The sequence below is a fragment of the Microtus pennsylvanicus genome, chromosome 7, assembly GCF_037038515.1.
Source record: "Microtus pennsylvanicus isolate mMicPen1 chromosome 7, mMicPen1.hap1, whole genome shotgun sequence".
Lineage (NCBI taxonomy): Eukaryota > Metazoa > Chordata > Mammalia > Rodentia > Cricetidae > Microtus > Microtus pennsylvanicus.
The window spans coordinates 23,780,956-23,804,520 of NC_134585.1; the positions used below are offsets into that span (position 1 = coordinate 23,780,956).

The 23,565-nt window shown below is 46.3% G+C and overlaps 2 protein-coding genes and 1 long non-coding RNA gene across 12 annotated transcripts in view; 1 reads left to right on the forward strand and 2 right to left on the reverse strand.

Annotated features, from left to right (window-relative positions):
* The window catches only part of Ascc1 (activating signal cointegrator 1 complex subunit 1), an 89,495-nt gene extending 86,224 nt beyond the window's left edge, over window positions 1-3,271 (reverse strand). For 2 of the 8 annotated variants that reach the window (XM_075980201.1, XM_075980200.1), the window contains exons 1-2: window positions 3,150-3,271; window positions 1,171-1,312 (exon numbers count right to left, since the gene is read on the reverse strand). In XM_075980201.1, coding sequence (XP_075836316.1) covers window positions 1,171-1,279 — 109 coding nt within the window. In that variant the 5' untranslated portion in view covers window positions 1,280-1,312; window positions 3,150-3,271. The other 6 variants (XM_075980199.1, XM_075980196.1, XM_075980204.1 and 3 more) reach the window with 4 other exon arrangements.
* Window positions 2,938-17,686, forward strand: Anapc16 (anaphase promoting complex subunit 16). 3 transcript variants are annotated; one of them, XM_075980208.1, is made up of 5 exons: window positions 2,943-3,086; window positions 3,417-3,548; window positions 9,133-9,299; window positions 14,299-14,373; window positions 16,676-17,686. In XM_075980208.1, the coding sequence occupies exons 3-5, from the start codon at window positions 9,158-9,160 to the stop codon at window positions 16,789-16,791; spliced, it is 333 nt and encodes a 110-aa protein (XP_075836323.1). In that variant the 5' UTR covers window positions 2,943-3,086; window positions 3,417-3,548; window positions 9,133-9,157; the 3' UTR covers window positions 16,792-17,686. The 3 variants fall into 3 exon arrangements, with proteins under 3 accessions (XP_075836320.1, XP_075836323.1, XP_075836321.1); XM_075980206.1 differs by having other exon boundaries at window positions 3,441-3,548; XM_075980205.1 differs by lacking the exon at window positions 3,417-3,548 and having other exon boundaries at window positions 2,938-3,086.
* Window positions 9,562-23,451, reverse strand: LOC142854522 (uncharacterized). Its single transcript, XR_012911340.1, has 4 exons — window positions 23,033-23,451; window positions 16,415-16,467; window positions 9,800-10,030; window positions 9,562-9,679 (listed from the first exon to the last, which is right to left on the reverse strand). It is a non-coding gene; the product is annotated as an uncharacterized LOC142854522 (long non-coding RNA).
* Window positions 23,452-23,565: the final 114 nt, after the last annotated feature.

Genomic DNA, 23,565 nt, shown 5'->3' on the forward strand with positions numbered 1-23,565 from the left:
CCCTGAAAATGTTTATAACCCACCTCAACTATTTATTTCTACTTACAAGGTTACCATATGTAAAATAAAGTTAGTTGGGTCTCTGGGACTGTTAATGCATGACTACCAGGAAGAAAGAAAATAACAACAGTTAACATTATCTGACTCTGAACTAAGCCTGCACACGTTTATTTCAATTACTTATATTCTTAGCTACCTTTAATCCCAGCACTCAGGAGGCAGAGGCAGGGAAATCTCTATTAGTTCAATGCCAGCCTGTTCTGCAGTGATTCCATGACAGCCAGAGCGACAGGATAAAGAAACTCTATCTCAAAAAAAAAAAAAAGCAAAACAAAACAAAAAATGATGGGCCATGGTGGTGCACACCTTTAATCTCAGCACTCAGGAGGCAGAGGCAGGTGGATCTCTGAGTTTACAGAGTTCCAGGACAGCCAGGGATACACAGAGAAACCCTGTCTCAAAAATAATTCATTCATTTATTCATTCATTTGGTCATTCATTTATTCATTCACTCATTCATATTCTTTCACAGGTAAAGAGATTTAATTTTGACCCAGAATATTTTTCTTTTTTCGAGGCAGGGTTTCTCTGTGGTTTTGGAGCCTGTCCTGGAACTAGCTCTTGTAGACCAGGCTGGTCTCGAACTCACAGAGATCCGCCTGCCTCTGCCTCCCGAGTGCTGGGATTAAAGGCGTGCGCCACCACCGCCCGGCTTTGACCCAGAATATTAAAAGTTAGTAGTAATAACTAACTGCAATTTCTTCACACAGGGGCTCTGCAGCTAGGAGCCCTTAATGCTCTTGCAAATGACCTGAGTTCAGTTCCCAGCACCCCACACTGGGCAGCTCACAACCACCTGTAACTCCAGCTCCAGGAGATCCAGCACCCTCTTCAGGCTTCTTTGGATACTCATGATCATATCTACGTAAGTGCACGCATGCACACGTGCACACACACACACACACCCCTCTAAAAATAATGAGTAAAATTACTCCTCATCGCATTAAAGCCTCTGTACAAGATGAAATATGTCTTGGCTTAGGAAATGCAACCAAGAACGGCTCACTTGAGAGGGGCTTTGTCAGGGTCACCGGACAGCAGGAAACAAAGAACTGCCCTACAGTACAAGAACATTTACTTCTCATCTGGCCTAAGAGCAACGAGGGTTACCTTGATAGAAACCCTCATCTTCTTCATGGTGATAGTTCTTTTCCTGGATGGGATTCTTCCTGTAATTCCGTCCATCGAGTGTTATAATCTGTGGGCGGAGAACATCCATGACACTTTCTCCAAAGGATGCTCTAGTAAAGTCCTGAAAAAGACAAACCATCTTTTTACCTTTTTTTTTTTATTAGAAATAAAAGCTTATGTGGGTAAGATGACTGAACAGGTAATGGCACTTGCTCCCAAGGCTGAAGAAGAAAACTTGACTCCTACAGGCTGTCCTCTGAACATGCAGCCAGGAAGCACAGGCGCAGACAAAATAAATAAATGGAATAAAATAATTAAGCCGGGCGGTGGTGGTACATGCCTTTAATCCCAGCACTCGGGAGGCAGAGACAGGCGGATCTCTGTGAGTTCAAGGGCAGCCTGGTTAACAAGACCTAGTTCCAGAACAGGCTCCAAAGCTACACAGACAAACCGTGTCTCAAAAAAACAAACAAACAAAAAACATTAAATTAAAAGCCTCCATTATATGGACCATTATGTATGCCTGAATGGACATAACTGGGCAGTAATTTATAGCACATCCTATGAAGAATATTGTTGCTTTTCATTGGCCTGCCGCTGCATGTAAACTCTTATAAGGCAAGGACTGCATTTCCTATCATTTATTACATCCCCGACTCACTCTAGACAGTGATTTGTAATCAGCCCTCCAATAAGAGGCATTAGTAGTATACAACCTGCCAATGACTTTGAGAGAACATAGGTATCTGATTACTTGAACCTAAAGGTGAGTGCAGTCTTGACATCTACCTAACCATAGGCAAAGTGCTTCGTTCTTCCTATCCAACATAATAACAAAATGAGGAGCCATTCAAACAATATCCACGGAAGAGTGCTAAGTTTGTGTAAAGGCGCTAGAAATGCCTAACAATCAGATGTAATTTCCCTATCAAAGTACAACTCAAATATGATTTAACACAGTCTCAGACCAACACATCAGTTAGAAGGAACAGTTTATGGAGGTCGCTGCCCTACCAAGTGCTGCATCATTTCCTGAGAAAAGCAAAACGCCTAGTCACCACTTGAGTCAATAGTTGGGAAATAAAGGCCCCTTATGAAGTAGCGGTGGTTAAGTCCAACCCATGTTCCCATCACAGATGGCTGGGTCTTCAAGCCCATGTACTTAAAAGTGCCAAAGAAAACATTGCAAGCCCAACCCTCTGCCAAGTCGCTAATCGGGAGCCGCCAGCCCAGAACCAAGGCGAGGGGTTGTGCTTTTGAGAACACAGAACGTCAACGTTCACGAGAGGATGCAATTATGACACCCTGGTGGGCTATTCCTTTAGCCTGCCCTCCCCATCTAGGAACAAAAGTAGTAGCCTTTGGACAGGAAAGTTGGGGCCCTGAGAGCGAGGTGGCTGTGGTGCACACTCATCTACCTTTCCTGCGCAGCTCCGGGCAGAGAGACTGCGCACAAGGACGGAAACCGACTAGCCAGCCCTGTGTCTTGGAGACTGGGAGGAGAGGCATATATGTCTTCGTGTAACTATCGTGGGAGAAGTGGAAGTTCTAAACTATAAGAGAAAACAAAGAACCCCTATGCCAGAGGCAGGTACCAGAAAACACCGCAACAGCAAGATAACCAGAACCCCCGAGAAGGTGACAGGGTGGGAGTGACCCGGAAGTGTTCCCCGAAAGCTCGCTCCCCGCCCAGCTCCGGCCACGCCCTCGGTGCGCACGCGCGATAGCCTCGACACCACCCCACCACCACCACCTCCCCACCCCCGGAACAGGGGCGGGCGCACACAGAGCGGGCGGGCGGGCATGCGCACGCCACCGCCTACGTCGTAGTGAACGAAGCTGCGCTGCTTGGTCCAGAGGGCGGGGCTTTCAGTCAAAGTACACAAGCTACTCAGGTAAGTAGCCAAGGCTTCCAGAACCTTCGGTGGTTCGATGGGGCGTTGAGCCTACGATCCTACCTGCCAGGACTAACAGAGGGTGGAAGGAGACCTTGGAGGCTCTCTCGCGCCGGGCGTGTGCAAAGCACTGTCCTCCGACTGAGCATGCGCGCGGAGGGTTGGCGCCTGCGCAGTGGGGCGGCCGCGAGCCGCCGCCCCCCCCCCCCCCCCCCCCCCCCCCCCCGCTTCCTCCCGAGTTGCTGGGTGGGAAGCGCGCCTTGGGTGGAGTCAGCGTAACCGGGACTAGTGTGCTGACTCTTCCCCCTCCCGGTTCTTCTTTTCACCCAGAGATGCAACATCTATTTGTTTTAGGTGATAACCCGTCTGTTGAGGTGGAACACACAGGAAGGATCTGTGGGTCCAACAACAACGGTTGTCATAATTAGCCTTCGTACTGGATCCGATCGACTTAAGTATCTGGTTTGTTCTAAGACTTAATTTTAACAAAACTTTGTTTTGTTTTGTTTTGTTTGCTTTTAAGAAAATAAGCATAGGGGGCTGGAGAGATGGCTCAGCGGTCAAGAGCATTGCCTGCTCTTCCAAAGGTCCTGAGTTCAATTCCCAGCAACCACGTGGTGGCTCACAAGCATCTGAAATGAGATCTGATGCCCTCTTCTGGCCTGCAGGCAGACACACATACAGAATATTGTATACATAATAAATAAATAAAATATTTTTAAAGAAAAGAAAAGCATAAAGTAATTTATGAGTGCAAGGTCATTTCTGTCTTAAACAAAGTAAGTATTTAACCGAGCCATATTGTGTCCCACAAATGTTCCTTTTCCTCTGAGCTGTTCTGCTGTCAGCAGCCCCAAGTTCCAGGATGCTCAATTATCAGCATTCAGCAAACTCTACTGAGTGTTTCTTATGGGCCTGACAACCTCCTGGGAAGCAAAGTTGTATACTCCGCACAGTGAAAACAACCAGAACGGACTGACCTTTGTGACTTCTACCATCTCCGTCCCCTGCAGTCTCTACTGAGCTGCCAGCTCCTGTTTTATGATTTCTAAATCATTCATTTGTCCAGGAAACATTGTGATAAGGGATTTATACGATGCCTCAAGGATACATAAGCGGTTTGTGTCCTGCTTTCCAACTTGACAAGATCCTTTCCACTGCCTTCCACATACTAAGCAAATGCTCTGCCACTGAACTGTATGTCTCCAGTCCCAAGATCACAGACAAGATTTTTACATGTGTGTGTGCCCATGCATGCAGAGCCTTGAAGCTTATGTCTGATGTCTTCTTCCATAGCTTTCATAACTTCCCTGAACCCAGAATGGGTCCATTCCCAGTAATCTAGCTACCCGTCCTGCTATTGGGAGTTGCTTATCTTTAACTCCCCAGTGCTGGGGTTACAGGCAGCTCCCACACCTGCAAATCTGGTAAGTGAGGTCTGGGAATCCCCAACTCCTCCAGTGCAAGCACTTTCTCCATGGAGCCATCTTCGCAGACCCAGTGCAGAACAAGATGAGAAGTGAGCGTGCCGACTGAGGGTGTAGCCCAGAGGTAAAATGTGTGAGGTGCATAACAGATAAGGCTGTCAGCCTTCCCAGCAGACAGACCCTTCCCTTCCAGGAGTCTCAACATAGCTATGTCAAAGAGAATCTGAAATACTTGGCTCTGCCTCAGGAAAAGTAGGTATGATAGTGCATGCCTTAATTCCAACACTCAGTAGGCCAACCCTACAGAGTCTGGGCTACAAAGCAATAGTCTAAAAAAAATTAATTAATTAATTAATTTAAAAAAGCAGGTGCCAGTGTCTATTACTGGTTTTTTTTTTTTTTTTTTTTTGAGACAGGGTTTCTCTGTGGTTTTGGAGCCTGTCCTGGAACTAGCTTTTGTAGACCAGGCTGGTCTCAAACTCACAGAGATCCGCCTGCCTCTGCCTCCCGAGTGCTGGGATTAAAGGCGTGCGCCACCACCGCCCGGCACTATTACTGGTTTTTGTTTCTTCTTAAGATACTGTTTTTCCTAAGCCTGAAGCTGTTCTAGTTGCTTTGCCTGTATTGATCTAACCTTCTTAACACTTCTATAAGGTAGACACTATTATTGATTCCATTTTACAGGTGAGGCGTCTAAGGAAGAAAAAAGTCAACTGATTTGATTTGTCCAGTCACACAGCAGATAGCAAAGCCAAGATTGGTTGGTTGGTTGGTTGGTTTTGTTTTTTCAAGACAGGGTTTCTTCTGTGTATCTTTGGCTGTCCCTGGAACTTACTCAGTAGACCAGGCTGTCCCCTATCTCACAGTGATCTGCCTGCCTCTGCCTACCGTAGTGCTGGGATTAAAGGCATGAGCCACCATACCCAGTGGCAGCCAGTTTTTTAATAGCTTATTATTTAATGATTTATTTACTTTTATTTGCATGTGTATCTGTGTGTGGGGTGTGTGTGTGTGTGTGACCGTGACCAAGGAGGCTAGAAGACAGCAGATCACCCAGAGCTGGGGTTGCAGGTGAATGTGAGCCACCAAACTCCAGTCCCCTGAAGAGCAGCAAGCACTCTTCACCTCTGAGCCAACTCTTCCGCCCCCACAGTCATCCCTCAATCGCTGTGCTAGCTTGTTCTCGTGCACAACAGCATATCAGCAAGCCATTGCTTCAGATATTAGGTGACCTTTAGGAAGTCAGTGGTTCCTGTGAGCTGTGTGAGCATGCTATGAACATGCTTAAATGAGTGGCTACTTAAAATGACACTAATCACTTAGTTCATCCCTATGCTCAGCATGTAGAGTCTAGGGTTTGTTGTTAGCTTAACTCCTGATGGCATTCAGAACTAGAGACTGGAGTTGTAGCTCAGGGTGGAACCTGTGGAACATTCACAGGACCTGACTCCTCCTTCAGCACCAGCAAGAGAAGAAACAAACAAAAAACCTTAACAAATCTTTAGAACCAGGGATCTTACTTGTGTGTCTCTGCGTCTCAGCAGAAGACAGCTTATTTAAAGTTAACCTTGCACTGATTTCGAGCTCTTTTTTTTCACCCCGACTGTTTTTTTTATATGGAGCAATAGTAGTTTGGAGAATTGGGAAGAAAATAGGACGAAAGGAAGTTCCTTTGATGACCTTCAGTTACAGACTCACTGTGGCTAGCCTTTGAAGTTAGCTGGCCACTGCTTGGGTGCTCTGTCAGGCAGCTGATCTCAAAATACAAAACACAAAGCATTCACAACTAAATGGAACATTATCAGGGTGGAAGTTGAAGAGATCAGAGTTTAAAATCTTAATTGAGAAAAATAAACAATTCTCAGGGGTTTCTGCTCTGAGCTGGGGGGGAGAAGTAAATCCAGAGCTGCTCTCTGGGGAAGAGACTGAATGGTCTACGTGCTTTATTTGATCCCACCAGAAATCCAGTTAGAGATTTGGACCCAGTACATCAATACTTAAGTCTCTTTTAAGGAACACTTAAAACTTTACCAGGCTCTGTTTTGAGCCAGTATGATGCAAAGGAGCAGTTAGAAATCCCACACAAAAGATTGCTTGCCCTGATGCATATGAGTGCAATTCAGAAAGTAACCCAAGAGCAAAATTAAAAGTATCATTACTGAGCTGGGCATGGTGGCCATGCCTTTGATACCAGCACTGAGAAGCAGGCAGAATTCTGTGAGTTTGAGGCCAACCTAGACTACATAGCAAGTTCTAGGACAGGACAGCCAGGGCTACATAGTGAGAGCCTATTTAAAAACAAAACTTTCTTTAAAAACTTAGAAAGCTATTAATGAGTTTGCCTTTATAATAGTCTATTTCGTTATTCCATGTCAGTGTTCATTAGTGCAACCTATGGGTAACCGTATGTCAGAACTAGAAAGCAAGCTCTGCTTCTCTGACAACCACGTGTCACTGCCACGTCCTTGGGAGACAGCAAGCAGCACCATCTCAGACGTCTTTACAGTTTTCCTCAGAAGGAAGCCTGATGCTCTGGACAGAAAGGGTTTACAGGAACGTAGCAATCTCTAGTATTTTTCTGTTTTGTTTTGTTTTTAAAAAATGAGTTTTGACTTTTTAAGCATTCTCACTTGAAACTATGATGGAAGTGTGCCCCCCCCCCCCCCCCACTGAGCTCTGCTTCCCAGGTCTGCCAGAACTTGGGGAGAGCTTGAGTGAAAGCCATTCAGCAAAATTTTCTCTGACTGTAACAGAGGGGAGCTGTTTTCATTGGGGCTTTTGTTTGTCTGCTTTGTATTTCACTTGTTTGTTGGGTTTTTTGTTTGGTTTATTTGTTGTTTTAGTTTTTAGTTTGGTTTTTTTTGAGGGATCCAATGTATCCCAGACGGACCTGGAACCAAAGGTGAACATGAACTTCTGCACCTCTACCTCTCAGTGCTAGAATTTTACTTCTTTCCCTCCATGGCTTGTTTATATGGTGCTAGGAACTGAGTCCAAGGCTTCCTGCATACTAGGCAAGCACGCTGCTAACTGAAAAACATCCCCAACCCTGGAAAATTCATTTTAAAGATCATTTTTAAGCCAGACAAGGTAGCACATGGCTGTAATCCCAGCGCTTGGGACACTGACAAAGTGGCGTGGCCTTGAGTTTCATTCAGGGCAGACCAAGCTACACAGTTAGTTCAGACTTTCTTTATAAATAAATAGTTAAAACCTATGTGATGTGAAAATAAGCCATTGTCTGTTCTTATTGAAACAGATTCCTGGCTATGTAGTCCCCTGCCTCAGCCTCCTGAAAATCTGGAACTTTCCATATTGGTGCATATCACTGCTACCATGTAAAGTCATTTGTTCACTGTAGTACTAGAATCCATTATCCGGTGAAAGACCACAAGCCACATGGTTTTACTGAAATTGTATTTAGCATTTAAAAGTGGACATATAGCTCTTCAGTTACGGTAATAGCCACATGAGCCTCACGGCCGCCTTATTAAACAGAACTAGACTATCAGAACATTTTCATGTGACAGAAACTTCTAGATGGCATAAACAAAATGGTAGTAACCATTTAAAATTTACAGTAGCCAGGCCATAGCAGCACACACTTTTAATCCCAAACACTTGGGAAGCAGAGGAAGGTGGATCTCTGAGTTCGAGGCCATTCTGGTCTACAGAGCTAGTTCAGTACAGCCAAGACTACACAAAGAAACCCTGTCACCCAAAACAACAACAACAATGTGTGTGTGTGTAATGACTTCATATGCTTCTGAGATCATGTTCTTGTTCTGAAATTTTGTAGGAAGTCAGCACTGGAATCTGGGTTTTCAGATATGATGGCACAGGACTAAGCCCAAAGATACTCAGTTCATAAAGAGCTGTGATTTCTGAGATCCGTTCCTCAATTATTTTGTTCCAGTTTTTGGTCGCCATCAAGTGTTAGATTTAGACATTGCATTTAGGTGAACCGGTTAACAGTTTCTCAATGAAAGTGCCAATATGTATTTCCTAACCGATTCCCTTCCTTGGGAACAGAACACAATGTTATTTTGGACTCTTATTTGGAAAACTTGATAAGTGAACTTCTTGGTATGGCTTAGTGAGGATGTACCCAAGACAAACTGTCCTGTGGAGCAGGAATATTTATCCTTGGGTCCATTTCTGCCTTGGCACTGACATATCGCCCTTCATAACTCATTAATCATCCACCCTCAATTCCAAATGGTACAACTTGCTAATGGGAAAAACTAGGACTCTTTTTTTTTTAAATTTTTTTTTTTTTGTGGGGAGGGGAATTCTTTTTTGGACATGGTTTCTCTGTATAACAGTCTGTATATCCTGGAACTTGGTTTGTAGACCAGGCTGGCCTCAAACTCACAGAGATCTGATGTAGGCACCTGCCTCTGCCTCCTGAGTGCTGGGATTAAAGGCATGACCCACCAGACCCAGCTTGACAAGCTATTCTTAAACATGTTTTTACTTCAAAACCTAAGTGACATTATTAAAAAAAAACAACTATATTCAGAGAGAGGATGGGGAAAGCTGGCCGTACTGGGCTAGGATGAAATATAGTCAACCTGACTTTTATACACCTTCCGGTTGCTGTTTTCTTTTTCCTCTAGTGAAGAGAGAATTCTGCTGGAGGGAATGGCTGCCTCCTCATCCTCGTCGTCAGCTGGTGGGGTCAGTGGGAGCTCTGTCACTGGTTCTGGCTTCAGCGTTTCAGACCTTGCCCCGCCACGGAAAGCTCTGTTCACCTACCCTAAAGGAGCCGGAGAGATGTTAGAAGGTGAGCTCACGCTGTGTTTGCTGAGCACTCAGCTGCAGACCTTCAGTGCATGTGAAGTGTAAAGCAGCGGGGTGCGGGGCTCAAGCCCTTGAGTGACTCGACCAGGTTTGGCACTGGTGCCAGGAGCCCTCTCCATGCCCAGCTCCAGGTTGCCTTGTTGTGGCACCTGTTCGATGTGTTTTCTTTTTAGTGAGTATCTACAGATAGATTAACCCCTCCAGACAGGCCCGAAGGGAAATAAAAGACAACACATATACCTCTGTGAAGGTGACTCTTGCGGCCAGCCCATGGAAGGACATCACTGTGTGACTGCGTGGTTTTTATAGCACTGGAGACAGATTTGCAACCACCATCTTATCACACACTTGCAGACTGCCTGGCTAGAAATAGGTCACAGGCAGTGGTCATAAAACAGTGCTGGCGACCAGAATCCATCAGGTTCATGTTAAGCTAGACTGGTAATTCATTGAAGGAGCATCAAACTCACAAGAGACACTTACTTAAAATGAGCATGTCTTGCTTGGCAGGTTAATCTCTGAATTCTAGGCCAGTCTTGTCTACAGAGTGAATTCATAGGCCAACCAGGACTGTACAACGAGACCCTTTTTCTTTTCCAAAAAGATAAAATGCATGTGTCTGGATTCTCCCTAGAGATCCTCAATTAGACTAGAACAGGAATCTTTGGTTTTTGACCAGGGTCCAAGGCCTTCTCACGAGGGAGTCTTCCCATCCTTGAAAAACATTGAAAAACACTGGCAAATGCTTTTACACTTGAGTCGAACATTTTTGTGTTAAATTATAAAATGGTCTTTTTTAATTTAAATCTTGCATGGTTTGCATGGATATATTTTAAAACAATTAGAAGATGTCTCTGAGAAAGGTGCATACTATATTTGGGCCTGGTTTTGGTGGGGTGATCATTTATATTTATATCAGATACTTTAAAACAAACAGTTTCAGGTTAAACAGTGCCAAACACCATAACTGGTTTTTTTCCTGTAGTGTTGGAGATTGAACCCAGTGACCTCATGCATGATAGGCAAGCATTCTTTGCCCCAGCTGCATGTCTAGCAAGCCACGACAAACAGAAGAATCATTTGTGATAGAAAAACAGGCCTAGCACCATAAGGCTCTGGGGTAGATTGCTTGTGATTGGTAGTGAAGCAGCCAGCCATGTGTGATCTGGGAGGTGGTGGATCAGGCATGCGCACTTCGGCCCTTGCCTTTTGTTGCCTCCATTTGTGTTAATACTCGCCAGGTCTGACTGGAAGTAGAGGCTTTGTCTCCACACGGAAAGTAAATCTCAACTTTAACTATCTGTAGCAGAGATGTGTCAAGAAAGTTTCCCACAGAACAAACGACAAGTTGAAGGCACTTAAGTTGCTTAGTGAGCTTTATAGAGCAGAAGAGAATCATTGTCTAACACTGCTTCAAGGAAAAGTCATGAAGCTAGTCCTAGCTGGCGTTCTGGGAGGTTTCTGTCCGACCGTTTTCACTGCCTCGTGGGGAGTTAATTGGGGTCTGTGGTAGAATAGATATATTAGATTTAAGTGCACAGTTGTGGCCCTCCTGCATCCCAGTCATCTTAAAAACTGCTTATACTTAAAGACAGACTAGAAAACAACTGACTCGGCCAAACCAAGGATCTGACATACCATTTAATATTGAAAATAGAGAAAAGGACTGGTGAACCATTTCACCACGTATGCCACCACACCTGACCACCCGGGTTTAATCCCTGGGTCTCATGGTGGAAGGAGGGGACTGACTCCCAAAAGTTGTCTACTGACCACTCCACAACTTCCAATACATGAATGAATGAATGAATGAATGAGTGAATGAATGAATGAATGAATGAATAAATGAATAAATGTCAAATTATAAAAATTGAAAAGTCCACCATTACCCCACAGTATATGCTGGGATGTGATTCTGTTTTACCTCCCCTCTCATGAATGCCACTCCTCTGTTCCACACATGCCTCATCTCCATGGATACTGAGGTCAACAGGTGCTCGGGTCTCTTCCGGGAAATGGCATGGTATTTACATATGACTGTGCATATCCTTCCCTGTAGCACTCCTAAATGTGCGTTGACAATGGTGTCAGATTTGGAGGTGACACTGTTGTACAGTGAATATGCATGCATCAAACCATTTTTTTCTTCGTTCTTGTGTTTATTTTTGAGTCTCGTGTAGTCCAGACTGACCTCTATCTCCTTGAACTCCTTATCCTCCCCCTGCTTCCCAAGTGCTGAGATTACAGGTCTATATTACCATGTTGGGGACTAAACTCAAGGCGCAGTGCCTGCTAGATAAGGTACCTTACCAACCCATTCTTCATACGTCAGTGTCATGGAAGAGGAAAGTGGAAACAAGCTATAGTGATGGATTCAGGTAATCCCAACACTCAGGAGGCTGAGACAGAAGAATGGCTGTGAGTTCAGTGATAGCCTGTGCTACCTAGAGACTTCCATACCAGCCTGGGCAATGAGTGGGACTTTCTAAAACGAAAGGGAACAGAGCAAGGTTAGCTTTGAGAGTGAGGAACAAAAGCTTTAGGAGTCAAGGTTGGGTGTGTGTCAGAATCCCAACAGGTTCAACTTGATGTTGCCTGCTCCTAAGTCTAGGATAGTAAATCCAAACAACCTGTAGTTAACCTCTCACATTAACTTCTTGGTGCATCTGCTGTCTGCTAACAGCAGTACGAAGCAAGCTTTAACAGTCTCCTACCCTCCGCTGAGATTGTTCTCACCCAGTTATTAGTGAGCAAATGAGAGGCTGCCTTCCAGCCCAGAAGTGGCTGTGTTTGAGGAACCTCACTGGTCGCTGGTTTATAAATCACCCGGGATTATCTCATTTCCTACTGTGAAGTAATACCCTTCAAATGAATTTCCGTAGCCTTGAATTTAATGGAATTAGTGTTAGATGTGGGCTCTTTACTGAACTTTTTCACCCTGATGCACTGCTGCCCAGTGTTTTGATTACGGTTGTAAATAGAAAGCAGGTCACCTGGCTGACTCCGCTGGAGAAATCCCAACCTTTAGATCGGTAGATGTTACATCAGATAGGGTGTGGCTTAAGAAGCAGTGGACTTTGTAGTTAACACAAAGCTACACGTCCGTGCGCGGGATGCATTCTCTCTCAGGCCTGAAGTATGGGTACCCAGGCACCTTTTTGGAAAATGTGCTTCTGTATTTTTGCCTTGGACCTCATCACCAAGAAAGATAGGCCAGTGTGATAATTTATGCATTTTATCCTAGTGGGAGGCAGCACTTCCAGGAGCTTTCCCACGGGCCACTTGATCCTTACAGCCCACTTCCCACAGTTCAGGATCACACCACCTGGGAGGCCAGCTCTGCTTCTCTATGCTTTGCTCTTTGCAAAGTAAACCCTGAGTTGTCCTTGAGCTCTTAAGAAGGATGCCAGTGTGTGTGTGTGTGTGTTGTTTACCTGCAAGAACATCATAAACTGGGCTGGAGAGATGGCTCAGCAGTTAAGAGCACTGGCTGCTCTTCCAGAGGTCCTGAGTTCAATTCCCAGCACCCACATGGTGGCTCACAACCATCTGTAATGAGATCTGGCGCCCTCTTCTGGCCTGCAGGCATACATGGAGGCAAAATGTTGTATACATAATAAGTAAATCTAAAAAAAAAAAAAGAACATCATAAGCTGCTTCGTTGGTGCCAAGCTCACGCAGCTCCCTTCCCTGGGTGGAATTTGGAGTTATCCACTGCTCTCTGCTCTTACAGATACGCATCATGATGTCATCAGCTTGTCTAGATCTTTACACCAGTCAGAAGCAAGGGGTGCAGCTGAGCAGCAGCTAGTACACCTGGCATGAAAGCAGTGTTCTAGGCTTGACCCCAGTACCTACCATGAGAAAGAAAGATGAGAAGCCAGGAATGGGAAAGAAACGTGAACTTACAGACTGCTCAACCTAAGAGTGATTTCGATCTCTCTCTCTCTCCTCTTCCGTTGATTTGAAGTTAATAGACAGGAAGCCTTTTTTGGTTGTGTGTTCACACCATTCAGATAGTCAGTAGCTGTGCTTTTCCCTTTGACTACCAGGATTTGGAAAGAAAGGTTTGCGTGAAACTCAGCGGGAGGCCAGAATGTGTTGGTAGCTCCCTGTCGCTAAATCCCCGTGACACACCAATCCCCTGCTGATGAGTGAGTGCTGACATCTAGCAGTGCTAGTGTGAACTGCTACCTTGAGAGAGACAGCTGTGTCCTCTCTTTCCGTTTGTTTGAGAACTTTGCTAATGAACCACCTGTCCCGGGGATTTTGCTGCCCTTTAAAACATGGAATTTTCCTACGTGAATTGTGAGTCTTTGGGGATGTGTTTTGCTGGATCAGCCTTTGCACTGACGAGTGTCAGGTTTCCCAATCACCCTCTGAGTATCACAACAACTGAGCTAGCCACCTTCTTGTTGGCAGGTCTTGGCACCAGCTCAGTGCTAAGGTCTGGGCTTGCACCATTCCCTTATCGTCATTCAAATTGCATGCTTGGTTCAGTCGGAAAGTCAGGGCTACAATTTGTGTTTATAGGATGAAGTTTCCCAGCAGGGTTTTGTGATGGTCATGGTGATACAATTTGATATATTAAAAGCCGACAGCTGTTTTCCCCTTGGCTCTGTTTTTTTAGAATAAAAGTGATTGGAGTTTTGTCGTAAGTCACACAAGTACCACATAGCTGGGTGTGTCAGCTGCCTTGTTTGCCTGCTGTTCAGGTCAGGAAGGGGGCAATGGTGACCGGGACATCAGGCTAAGGTTTCTTGTTTTTGTTTTTGTAACACTATTTTTGAACTCTCAAACAAATAGGACTATTTTAATATCCTAGCCATAGAAGAGCAGCCTTTGAGGAGCAGCGTTCTAAAGGACCCCTCTGCTCACACCAGAGACGTCTTAGATCTCAGCTGTAGAAACGGGAGAATGGGCAGGCTCGCTTGCTTTTCCAGAATTTATTAAAGCTAACGCCTGTGCCGTTTCTCTTGTAGACGGCTCTGAGAGGTTCCTCTGTGAGTCGGTGTTTAGCTATCAGGTGGCGTCCACGCTTAAACAGGTGAAGCATGGTAAGTGCATGAGCTGCCGTCCTTCCTACAAATGCGTGTTCATGGGAAGTGCATGAGCTGCCGTCCTTCCTACAAATGCGTGTTCATGGGAAGTGCATGAGCTGCCGTCCTTCCTACAAATGCGTGTTCATGGGAAGTGCATGAGCTGCCGTCCTTCCTACAAATGCGTGTTCATGGGAAGTGCATGAGCTGCCGTCCTTCCTACAAATGCGTGTTCATGGGAAGTGCATGAGCTGCCGTCCTTCCTACAAATGCGTGTTCATGGGAAGTGCATGAGCTGCCGTCCTTCCTACAAATGCGTGTTCATGGGAAGCAAGGGGCACACGTTCTGAAAGGTCACTGTGCTGTGACAGAAGCCACAAACTGTTTAAATGACTTTCTGAATTGAACACTCTTAAGATCTTGTCCAGATTAAAAACCCCCATGGAGGTTTGAAGTCCTGGTTCAGTTCTTTCAGGAGTCGCTGCTTCCTGCTCCTCTGTTCCTTTACCTACCCTTTGTGAGACCCCTTACTGCTTACTGCCCTGGTGTCCGTGAAGCACCCGCCCTGTCCACGCTCTGAGCCCTCGGTGACACGTACACTTCACCAAGTCTCCATCATGGATCAGGAACCATGTCCCCTCCTGCCCGTTCCTCCTAGGAGAAACCCATGGGAGCTTCTAAATGAATCCCTGTGGCTTGGAGAGCAGGGACCTGTTTATACTATGTTTTTGTTTTTAGGTGTCTCCTGAGTGCTGGGGTTACAGACATAGCCGCCAAGTCTACCTCCATTTTTTAGAATCTAGCGTATACTGAGAGTGTGATGAGGGGCAATGTCCTTTTCCAGTGCTAGGGCTCAGACGAGCGTGACACTTGCTGGCCATGTGCTCCACCACTGGGGCTCAACCAGCCTCTAAAAGTGGGGTTTTGTTTTGTTTGCTGCTGTTGGTTTTTTGTTGATGTTAATTTTGATTTTTTTTTTTTTCTGAGACGGGGTTCTGTGTGTGTATCCCTGGCTGTCCTGGAACTCATTCTGTAGACCAGGCTGACCTTGAACTCAGATCTGCCTGCCTCTGCCTCTCGAGTGCTGGGATTAAAGGCATGTGCCACCACCACCCAGCTGTATTTTTTCCTTTATTATTTTTATTATTATTATTTTCTCACTCTAGAACTCACTATGTAGCCCAGGCTGGCCTAGAACTCTGAGCAATTCTTCTACCTCCACTTCCCAAGTACTTGAACCAGCACTCCTTGCTTCTTGCTACTTTTAATCTTCTCTCTTTCCCGCCCTCCCCATCTCTGTGTGTGTATCTCCCTTTACTGTATCTGTTTCTCTGTCTCCCCTCACCCCCGTCTCTGTATGTGTTTATGTCTGTCTGTCTTTCTCTTACATGTGTGGGTTTTTTTTACTTTTTTAAATGAAGACAGGGAGAGTTTATTAAGGAATTTGAGAGTCTTGCTACAGGGAGCTACTTTCATACAGAAATAGAACCCTGCTTTCTTTTGGGGGGAATGGACAGGAAACATTAAGATACAGATTTAAGCATAGAGATTTCTAGAAAGAGAGACCCTTAGGAAAAGGAGAGTATATACCCAGGAGAGTCACACCTGTATTTCTTAATAATTGCATTTAAAATTATTTTAATATAAAAAGCTTCCCAGACTCAGAGAAAGGACAGATTTGTCAAGGAAAGGGTTGAGCCTGAAGGGAGATAAAGGGATGGAGGACCTTGATGGATTAACACAGCAGGAGAAAATAGAAAAACATTCAGATAAGGGGCTGGAGAGATGCCTCAGCAATTAAGAGCACTGGCTGTTCTTCCAGTGGTCCTGGGTTTCATTCCCAGGACCTACGTGGTGCCTGGCAAGCATCTGTAACTTTAGTTCCAGGGGATATGACACCTTCTCCTGGCTTCTTAGACACATACACATATACACATAAATAATAAAACATAATGAGAATGAGTGGATTCAGGAAGACACCCAATACCAACCTCTGACCACTAGGTGCCTGACACACATGCACACACGTGTATGCACACACATCAAGGGCAGTACTCACGGAAGCTGATGCAGCTCAGTGGTAGCACTCGACCCCAGGTTCAGTCTCCACCACTGCAAGCAAAGGGGAGAAACAGTGCAGATGAATGGAGAATGGCTGGAAGTGTTCCTGGTCTTCAGACCTACATAAAGTCAGACCCCATTACCAAATGTCAAGTGGGAAAGCCCAGCCACAAGTTCTAGACCAGGGGTCACGTTTGTGAGTGGTGACAATCTCATGGGAAATGCCCTGTTGTTTTCTGCCCCTTCTGACTCTTTACAGATCAGCAAGTTGCTCGGATGGAAAAACTGGCTGGCTTGGTGGAAGAGCTGGAAGCTGATGAGTGGCGGTTTAAACCCATCGAGCAGCTGCTGGGGTTCACGCCCTCTTCGGGTTGATGTCGCCTGCATGGTCGCTCCTAGGGCACAGCCACCCAGAGATTCACAGCTGTACTATGAGCTGCATGTCTGAATTCACATCCTAACTTGGTTCCTCTGTTTCTATTATCAGGCCACAAATGCTCATGTGAGATGTTACTGAGAAGTCTTTCACATGTTTGCTTCTGAAAGTATTGGGAGGCAAGTGCAGGAGGATCTCTGTGAGTTCGAGGCTAGCCTGATCCACATAAAGTTCCAGGACAGCCAGGGCTACATAGAGAGACCCTGTCTCAAAAATAAAAAAAGTAGCCGGGCGGTGGTGGCACATGCCTTTAATCCCATCACTCAGGAGGCAGAGGCAGGCGGATCTCTGAGTTCGAGGCCAGCCAGGTCTACAAGAGCTAGTTCCAGGACAGGCTCCAAAAGCTACAGAGAAACCCTGTCTCAAAAATAAATAAATAAATAAATAAAATAAAAGTAAAAAATAAAGTATTGTGGATCAGATTAAGGCAGTCCTCTTAGGGAAACAGGAGGGTTGGGATTTCAGAGATAGTGATACAAGTCTCCCAAGCCAGACACATGCCAGAGTTCGCCAACTGATGGCATGTGTCCTGTCATTCATAGAGCACCTGGAAGCTTTCTCCAGTCAAACCCAAGGTCAGGATCCGTAGTCTGACGGATCATGGCCCAAACATTTCTTATCACAGATGAGTATGATTTCAGCTCAGGGTCTATCCAGATGGGGGATTTTAATGTGTTCTTTCTCCCTCTATTCTTAGACATTTAAATGTTACAGATTATTTTTCTCGCCTCTTATGATATGCTAAATGGTGCTACCCCACCCCATCCCTGCACCCTAAAATTGTTTTTTGAATTTTGCAGTACTTGAAAAAATAAAGTGACCTAATTCCTTTTAGATCCAGAAATCTTTAGTCCAACTCATTGGGGATAGTCTGAAGCCAATGAATCTGTAAGAGTTCCAGATTGGCACACTTGCCCTTTCAAAGTCCGAGGGATTTGGGACAGAGAAAGAGGTCAGATTACTTTCTTGTTAGAATCTAAAGTCATTTCTCTTAAGTAAACAGTAGATTTGCTTTGCTTCCAAGCTGTTTGCTGATACAGTGTCCACACTTCTGCCGCCTCAGTAGGTAGGATTGATTCTTCCGTTTGTTTGGATCCTTGTCTTGCTCTCTAATGAGGCTGGCCTCAAACTCATAGCAGTCCCCCTGCCTCAGCCTACTAAATGTTAGGATTACCCTCCTCTCTTCACTAGGTTTTTACCCTATGGTAGAGGAAAAACCTGGAAGATAAAGAGGTTGCTTTTATGCCTAATCATGGGACCCCACACTTGACAATTAGGCGGATTACTATTTTACATACAGATTTGCCCTAGCCAGCGTTTACCTTTCTGCTCATCAATTAATAATTTGCACCTGATCTGCTTAGAGTTGCTAAATTATAAATAAATTTAATCCTAGCAGCAATTGGCCTTAATCTCGGGAGTTCAAAACATTTAACACACACTCCCTGACAGGGAGGAGGAGTTGACCTTGGTAGCTGCTGAGCTCCAAGGAGGTGGAGTTAGAGGAAGTGCTCAGAGTCTGTAGCTCTGGCAGAAGACAGTCTTGTAAGTTGGGATGGAGGGACACTGATGGATTACGGAGTCCACTGTTCTTGTCTGAAGCAGTCCAGAGCTTGAGAAGTGCCAGCCCACAGCCCTTGGGTCAGATTTCAGCGAGTCTAGAAGCTGTCGCCCTCATTTCAGATGTGAAACTGCAGCACTGACTCGCCTGCCTTTACCCTCTGGCGTTTGGACTTGACACAGTTTTTACAGTGTTTAAGGAGGGTGTTTCTTGATGTGACCCTGGACGTTAAAGAGAAGCCAGGCTTGGTAGCACACAATTTAGCACCTGGGAGGAAGCAGGAGGATTAGGATTTCATAGCCAGCCTGGGCTACGTGAGACCCTAAAGAGAAGCTAGAGGGGGTAGAGAATGGAAGAGGGAGCAGAGAGAGATGATGAGATATTGAGGAGACCTGGACTGACCAGGTCTTCATTCATGAATTTTTGGTGCGACTCATCCAGCTGCATCTCCAGCCCTGCCAACAGAACCCTGCCTACTTCCTGAAGGTGTTCTGTGTCTCTGCACCTTTCTGTTGGCCATTGTCTCTCGCCCACAGTTCTGCTGTGCTTTGGGTTAGAACTGGACTGTCTGCCTCTTCTCTCGTGTGTGCACTTACTGCGTGCCAGTCACTAGCGGCCCTTAGTTACCCTGTCTCTGCACGCAAACTGTATGATAGATACCCTCCAGCACACACCATGAAGAGGACCTTGGAGCCCAGAGCAAGTCAAACACTTCAGATCCAGTCTGCCAGCCCCCAAAGCTGAGACTGTTTAAAACATCCTACTGTATTCCGGTGACCCCAGCCCTAAACCTTGTACAATGAAAATATCAGGGGCTGGGACAGTGGCTCAGCCAGTAAAGTGTCTGACAAGCACAAGGGACTAAGTGTGATCTCCAGAACCCACATAAAAGCCAGGCATGGCAGCTCACACTCAGGACCCAGCACTGAGGAGACAGAACTAGGCGGATCCTTCAGCCTTGCTGGCAACCAGTCTAATTTAATTGTTTGATTTTGTTTGTTGAGACAGGGTCTTGTGTCCCCAGGTTAGTTCTGAACTCAAGCCTCATATAACCCAGGCTAGTCTTGGGCTCCTGATTCCCTTCCCCCTACTTCCAAAGTAGAATTGGCAGGTATATGCTACCAAGCCAACAAGAGCTTTCCATTTTTAACTCTGCATTTAATTACTTAGTATCAATGCTAAAGTTCAGGGTTTAGGACTAGAGAGATGGCTCTGTGGTTTAGAGCACTTGTTGCTCGTACAGAAACCTGGGTTCCATTCCCAACACCAACATTGTGGCTCACAACCGTCTGTAACTCCGATTCCAGGGGATCCAATGATTACCTTCTTCTGACCTCTTCAGGCATCAGGCACAGATGTGGTACACATACATGCAGGTAAAACATTCATACACATAAAATTAATCCTTAGTAATAATAATAGTGAAGTGCAGGTTTTAGAGTAGGGGTTTGTTGGATATATTGTCTTGCCCAAATTGACCCCAAACTTCTGGGTTTAAGTGGCCTTCCTCTTTCAGCCTCCCAGGTAGCTGGTGCTACAGATATGTACAACCACACAAGCCAGAGGCCCAGAGTTTCCCATGATGCATGTTAGAGTATTTGGATTTTTTGTTTGTGTTTTGTTGTATTGTGGTATATGTGTGCAGCCATGTGTGCATGTGTGTGAAGACCAGAGGCTGATAGCAGGAGTCTTCCTCAACCACCCTCCACCTTCCTTTTTGAGACAGGATCCGCCTGCCTCCCCTGCACTGGGATTACAGACACAACTATGTACCTAGCTTTTTATATAGGTCCGGAGGCCGTCTGATCCTCATGCTTACATGGGAAGCATTTTACTGAATAAGCCACCTATACACACACCTTTTTTTGTTTTGTTTTTGACACAGGATCTCTTGTGGCTGATGTTGACTTTGAACCCCTCCCCTGGCCTCCTCCTGTTCCTGAGTGTTCAGGGAACAGGCACATGCCCCCAGGTCTGACTCAAGTTGTCGCTTCCGCCCGTCAGTGCCCCGGGCTCTACGCCAGCTTCTAAAGCAAGGAGCTTTCTTTGCCCATTTGTGCGCAGCTGTGGCCTCTCCTTCCTCACATGGTTGAAGCCCCATCCTCTGTTCCAAGCCTGGCAGAAACTCTAGGCTTTAGAGCTGAAAGCCTTTAGCTCTGTAGAGGAGGAGCTGGAACCAGGAGAACTGCCATGTTGAGGGAAGACTTGGTGCTCCAGGCAGACCTGAGGGACCTTGGCCTCAGGCAAAAGTGCCTGCCTCTCTGTGTTCTTTTGCCAAAGCACCTAATTGTGCCTAAATATCTTGACAGGCCTATTTATAATTGCCTGAAGTGCCACACGGGAGATAAGCCTTAAGTGACAGATACTTGAGAGTTAAATCTTGGGCTGCAGGCAGAGCATAAATAACACCAGATTTTTTTCCTGTTTTCCCAAAGCGGAGAGTGGGAAGGAGATGGTTCCAGGGGAAGAGGAGAAGGTAGAGGGAGCTGGCTGGAGCTTGGTGCTTTGCACACTGACCTGCTGTGCGTCCCTTATTAGTACCTGGGGCAGGGGGTTCTTACAGCTAGGAGAGGTGAGTTCACCTTCCTTACAAAACAAGAATCTGCTGTGACTTCTGGGTCTTCGGTGCCTAGGAACTGCATGGCACATAAGGAAAAATCTAACAGGGCTGGAGATTTGGTCAGTGGTAGAGCACTTACCTAGCATGCACGCAGCCCTGGAGTCCATGGCAAATACTGCAAATATATACGTGTTTAATGGATCTTTTTTGTTTTCAAGTGCTGGAGTTCGTTTTAGTTACTTCTCTTGACCCGGTGACGAAATACCTGACAGATTTCATTAAGTCAGGAGGGGTTTATTTCAGCTCATGGTATGTTTAGGGGACATTGACACAGGGAAGGCACAGGCTAGACCTGGTTTCTGGCTTTGGGAGTATAGAACAGCTGCCAGTTACGCAGCTCCAACCAAAAAGCTAAGAGCCAGACTTTTGGAAGCCAAGCAAGCCAGGCCTTGTGTTCAAAGGATTCTCCAACCTTCCAAAACAGCACCACCAGCTAGGGACCATGAGTTCAAACACAGGAGCCTGTGAGGGACATTTCACATGGAGACCATAACAGGATTGAGCTCAGGGCCTCACCTTTGCTAGTCAAGTGCTCTTCACTAAGCTACAGCCTGAAGCATTTCTGTAGTCTAAAAAACTACTAGCAATTTCCAGTGCCAAATCTACAGTGGGGCACTCAGAAGCTACGTGGCAGAGGCCAGACTACCCTAGACTCAGCCCAGAGCACTTCCTCTCCTCTGCTGCACTGATGGTCTAAACTGTGGAACAAACAGAAACCTCAGATTAGCTGTGCAGCACATGATGCCATCAGGGTGATGAATGACGGCCAGGGGTGCTGGTGGCTTCCTGCCCACCTGCAAATGGCACGGCAGTGCCATGTGTCAGCATCCACAAGCCAGTCTCTGCTCCACACGTTAATTTTCCAGTCTGTCCAGTCCCCCTAGGAGCTGCTTTCCCAAGCCAGCGTGTATCACTGTTCTGACACGCTGTCCAGAGCAGGTGCTGAAGCAAGTAGGTTATTGCCTCCAGAAGGGAGGGAGCCCCACCACGCACACTGGGCACTAACTGCATGTGTAGCATGTGGTGGTCTGTTGGCTGTTGGGCCGTGTTGCAGGGGAAGGCATAATCATCAGCCCTAGGCAGTCAGTGGAATCAGCATGCACAACAAAGGAACTTAATTAGAAAGTTTGGGGTGCTGTACAATACTACAGCAAAGAGGAGTGATCCAGCGGGGTCACAGAGGTGTTCCAGAAGGTTAGGTCAAGACCTGGAGAAAACGCAGGTAGGGAAGAGAAAGAACTTCCTAGGTTGAGGGAATTAAATGTGTACAGAGCCCTGCGGTGAACTCTGACCTTGCCTTGACATCTCTGCCTCACCTCAGAGACCATGGGAGTGACTGGGGGGCCGGGGGGGGGGGGGGAGTACCAAGATCTGGTTCTGGTGCAGAGAACCATGGTAAACAACTGGTAGCGGGAGGATCCCGGAGAAGTGGTTTTGGGAGTCAGAGAAATGGCTGCGGCTTGAGCTGAAGATACAGAGACAGGAGGGTGGATTTCATCGGGGGGGGGGGCTGCTCAAGAGTTCCTTCTAAGGGACCTCGTGGAATTTGCCAAATTCAGGGCAGAAAGCCAGCTTTCTTGTGTCAGGTCCTACTATTCATTAAGATAAGGGTTCGAAGACAGGAACAGCTCACAGAGGGAGAATAGGCTGTATATCAGATTCTAGATTCAACAGTCTAGAGGTGAGGAGTGCAACTCAGTGGCCAAATTGCTTGCCTGGTATGCATGCATGGGGGCCTGGGTTTCACACCCGGCACCTTCGGAAAAACAATGGCAGGATACAGATGGAACTGTCCAGAGAGAGAGCCCGTGAGTGAGCAGAAAATCGTACCCAGAAGGCTTCCCTAGGAGCTGCCAACATGTACAGGCAGAGGGAGTGCCAGGAAAGCAACTGGCAGGGAGTTACCAGAGAGACGGCAGAAGCAGGGAGGTGGTACCACAAGGGAGGCAGCAGAACCTCAGGCAAGTGAGCTTAGGGATGGAGGCCTCAGCTTGCTGACCTTGTCTTTAGCTCAGCCACATCAGCAGTCAGGGAAGTAGTACCAGCTCAGCAGGGACGGGGAGAAGGATGGGCAAAGCCCAGGCTTCCTTAAAGTCCTTCTGTGAGAAGAACAAGCACAGAAGCACAAAGGTGAAAGAAGGGGCGACTAAAGGTGAGGCGTCTGAGAAAGTGCAGAAACCGTTGGAGAGGGAGGGGAAAGGATGTTGCTGGTGGTGACATGGGTAACCTTGGAGGTGAGGTGACAGGAAGTTGAGGGAGGTCCTATCTGAAGGCTCCTGTTCTTAGCTCAAGGCAAGTCAGTCTCTTGCCTGCTGCACGAGACAGGAGGAAGTGGGATCCGTGGCGTGAGGAATCTTCCCGGGCTCAGAAGGATTGCTGGAGCAACTAAGTCCACAGACCGACTGCCCAACACAATCTTGGGGGAAGTACATAAGCAGTTCCCACAGCTTGGCAGTGGGAAAGGAGAAAATAGCTGGTGGTAGAGGTTTTGCATGGTAAGGGCAAGGGCTTAAGCAAATTGCTGTCCTAGGC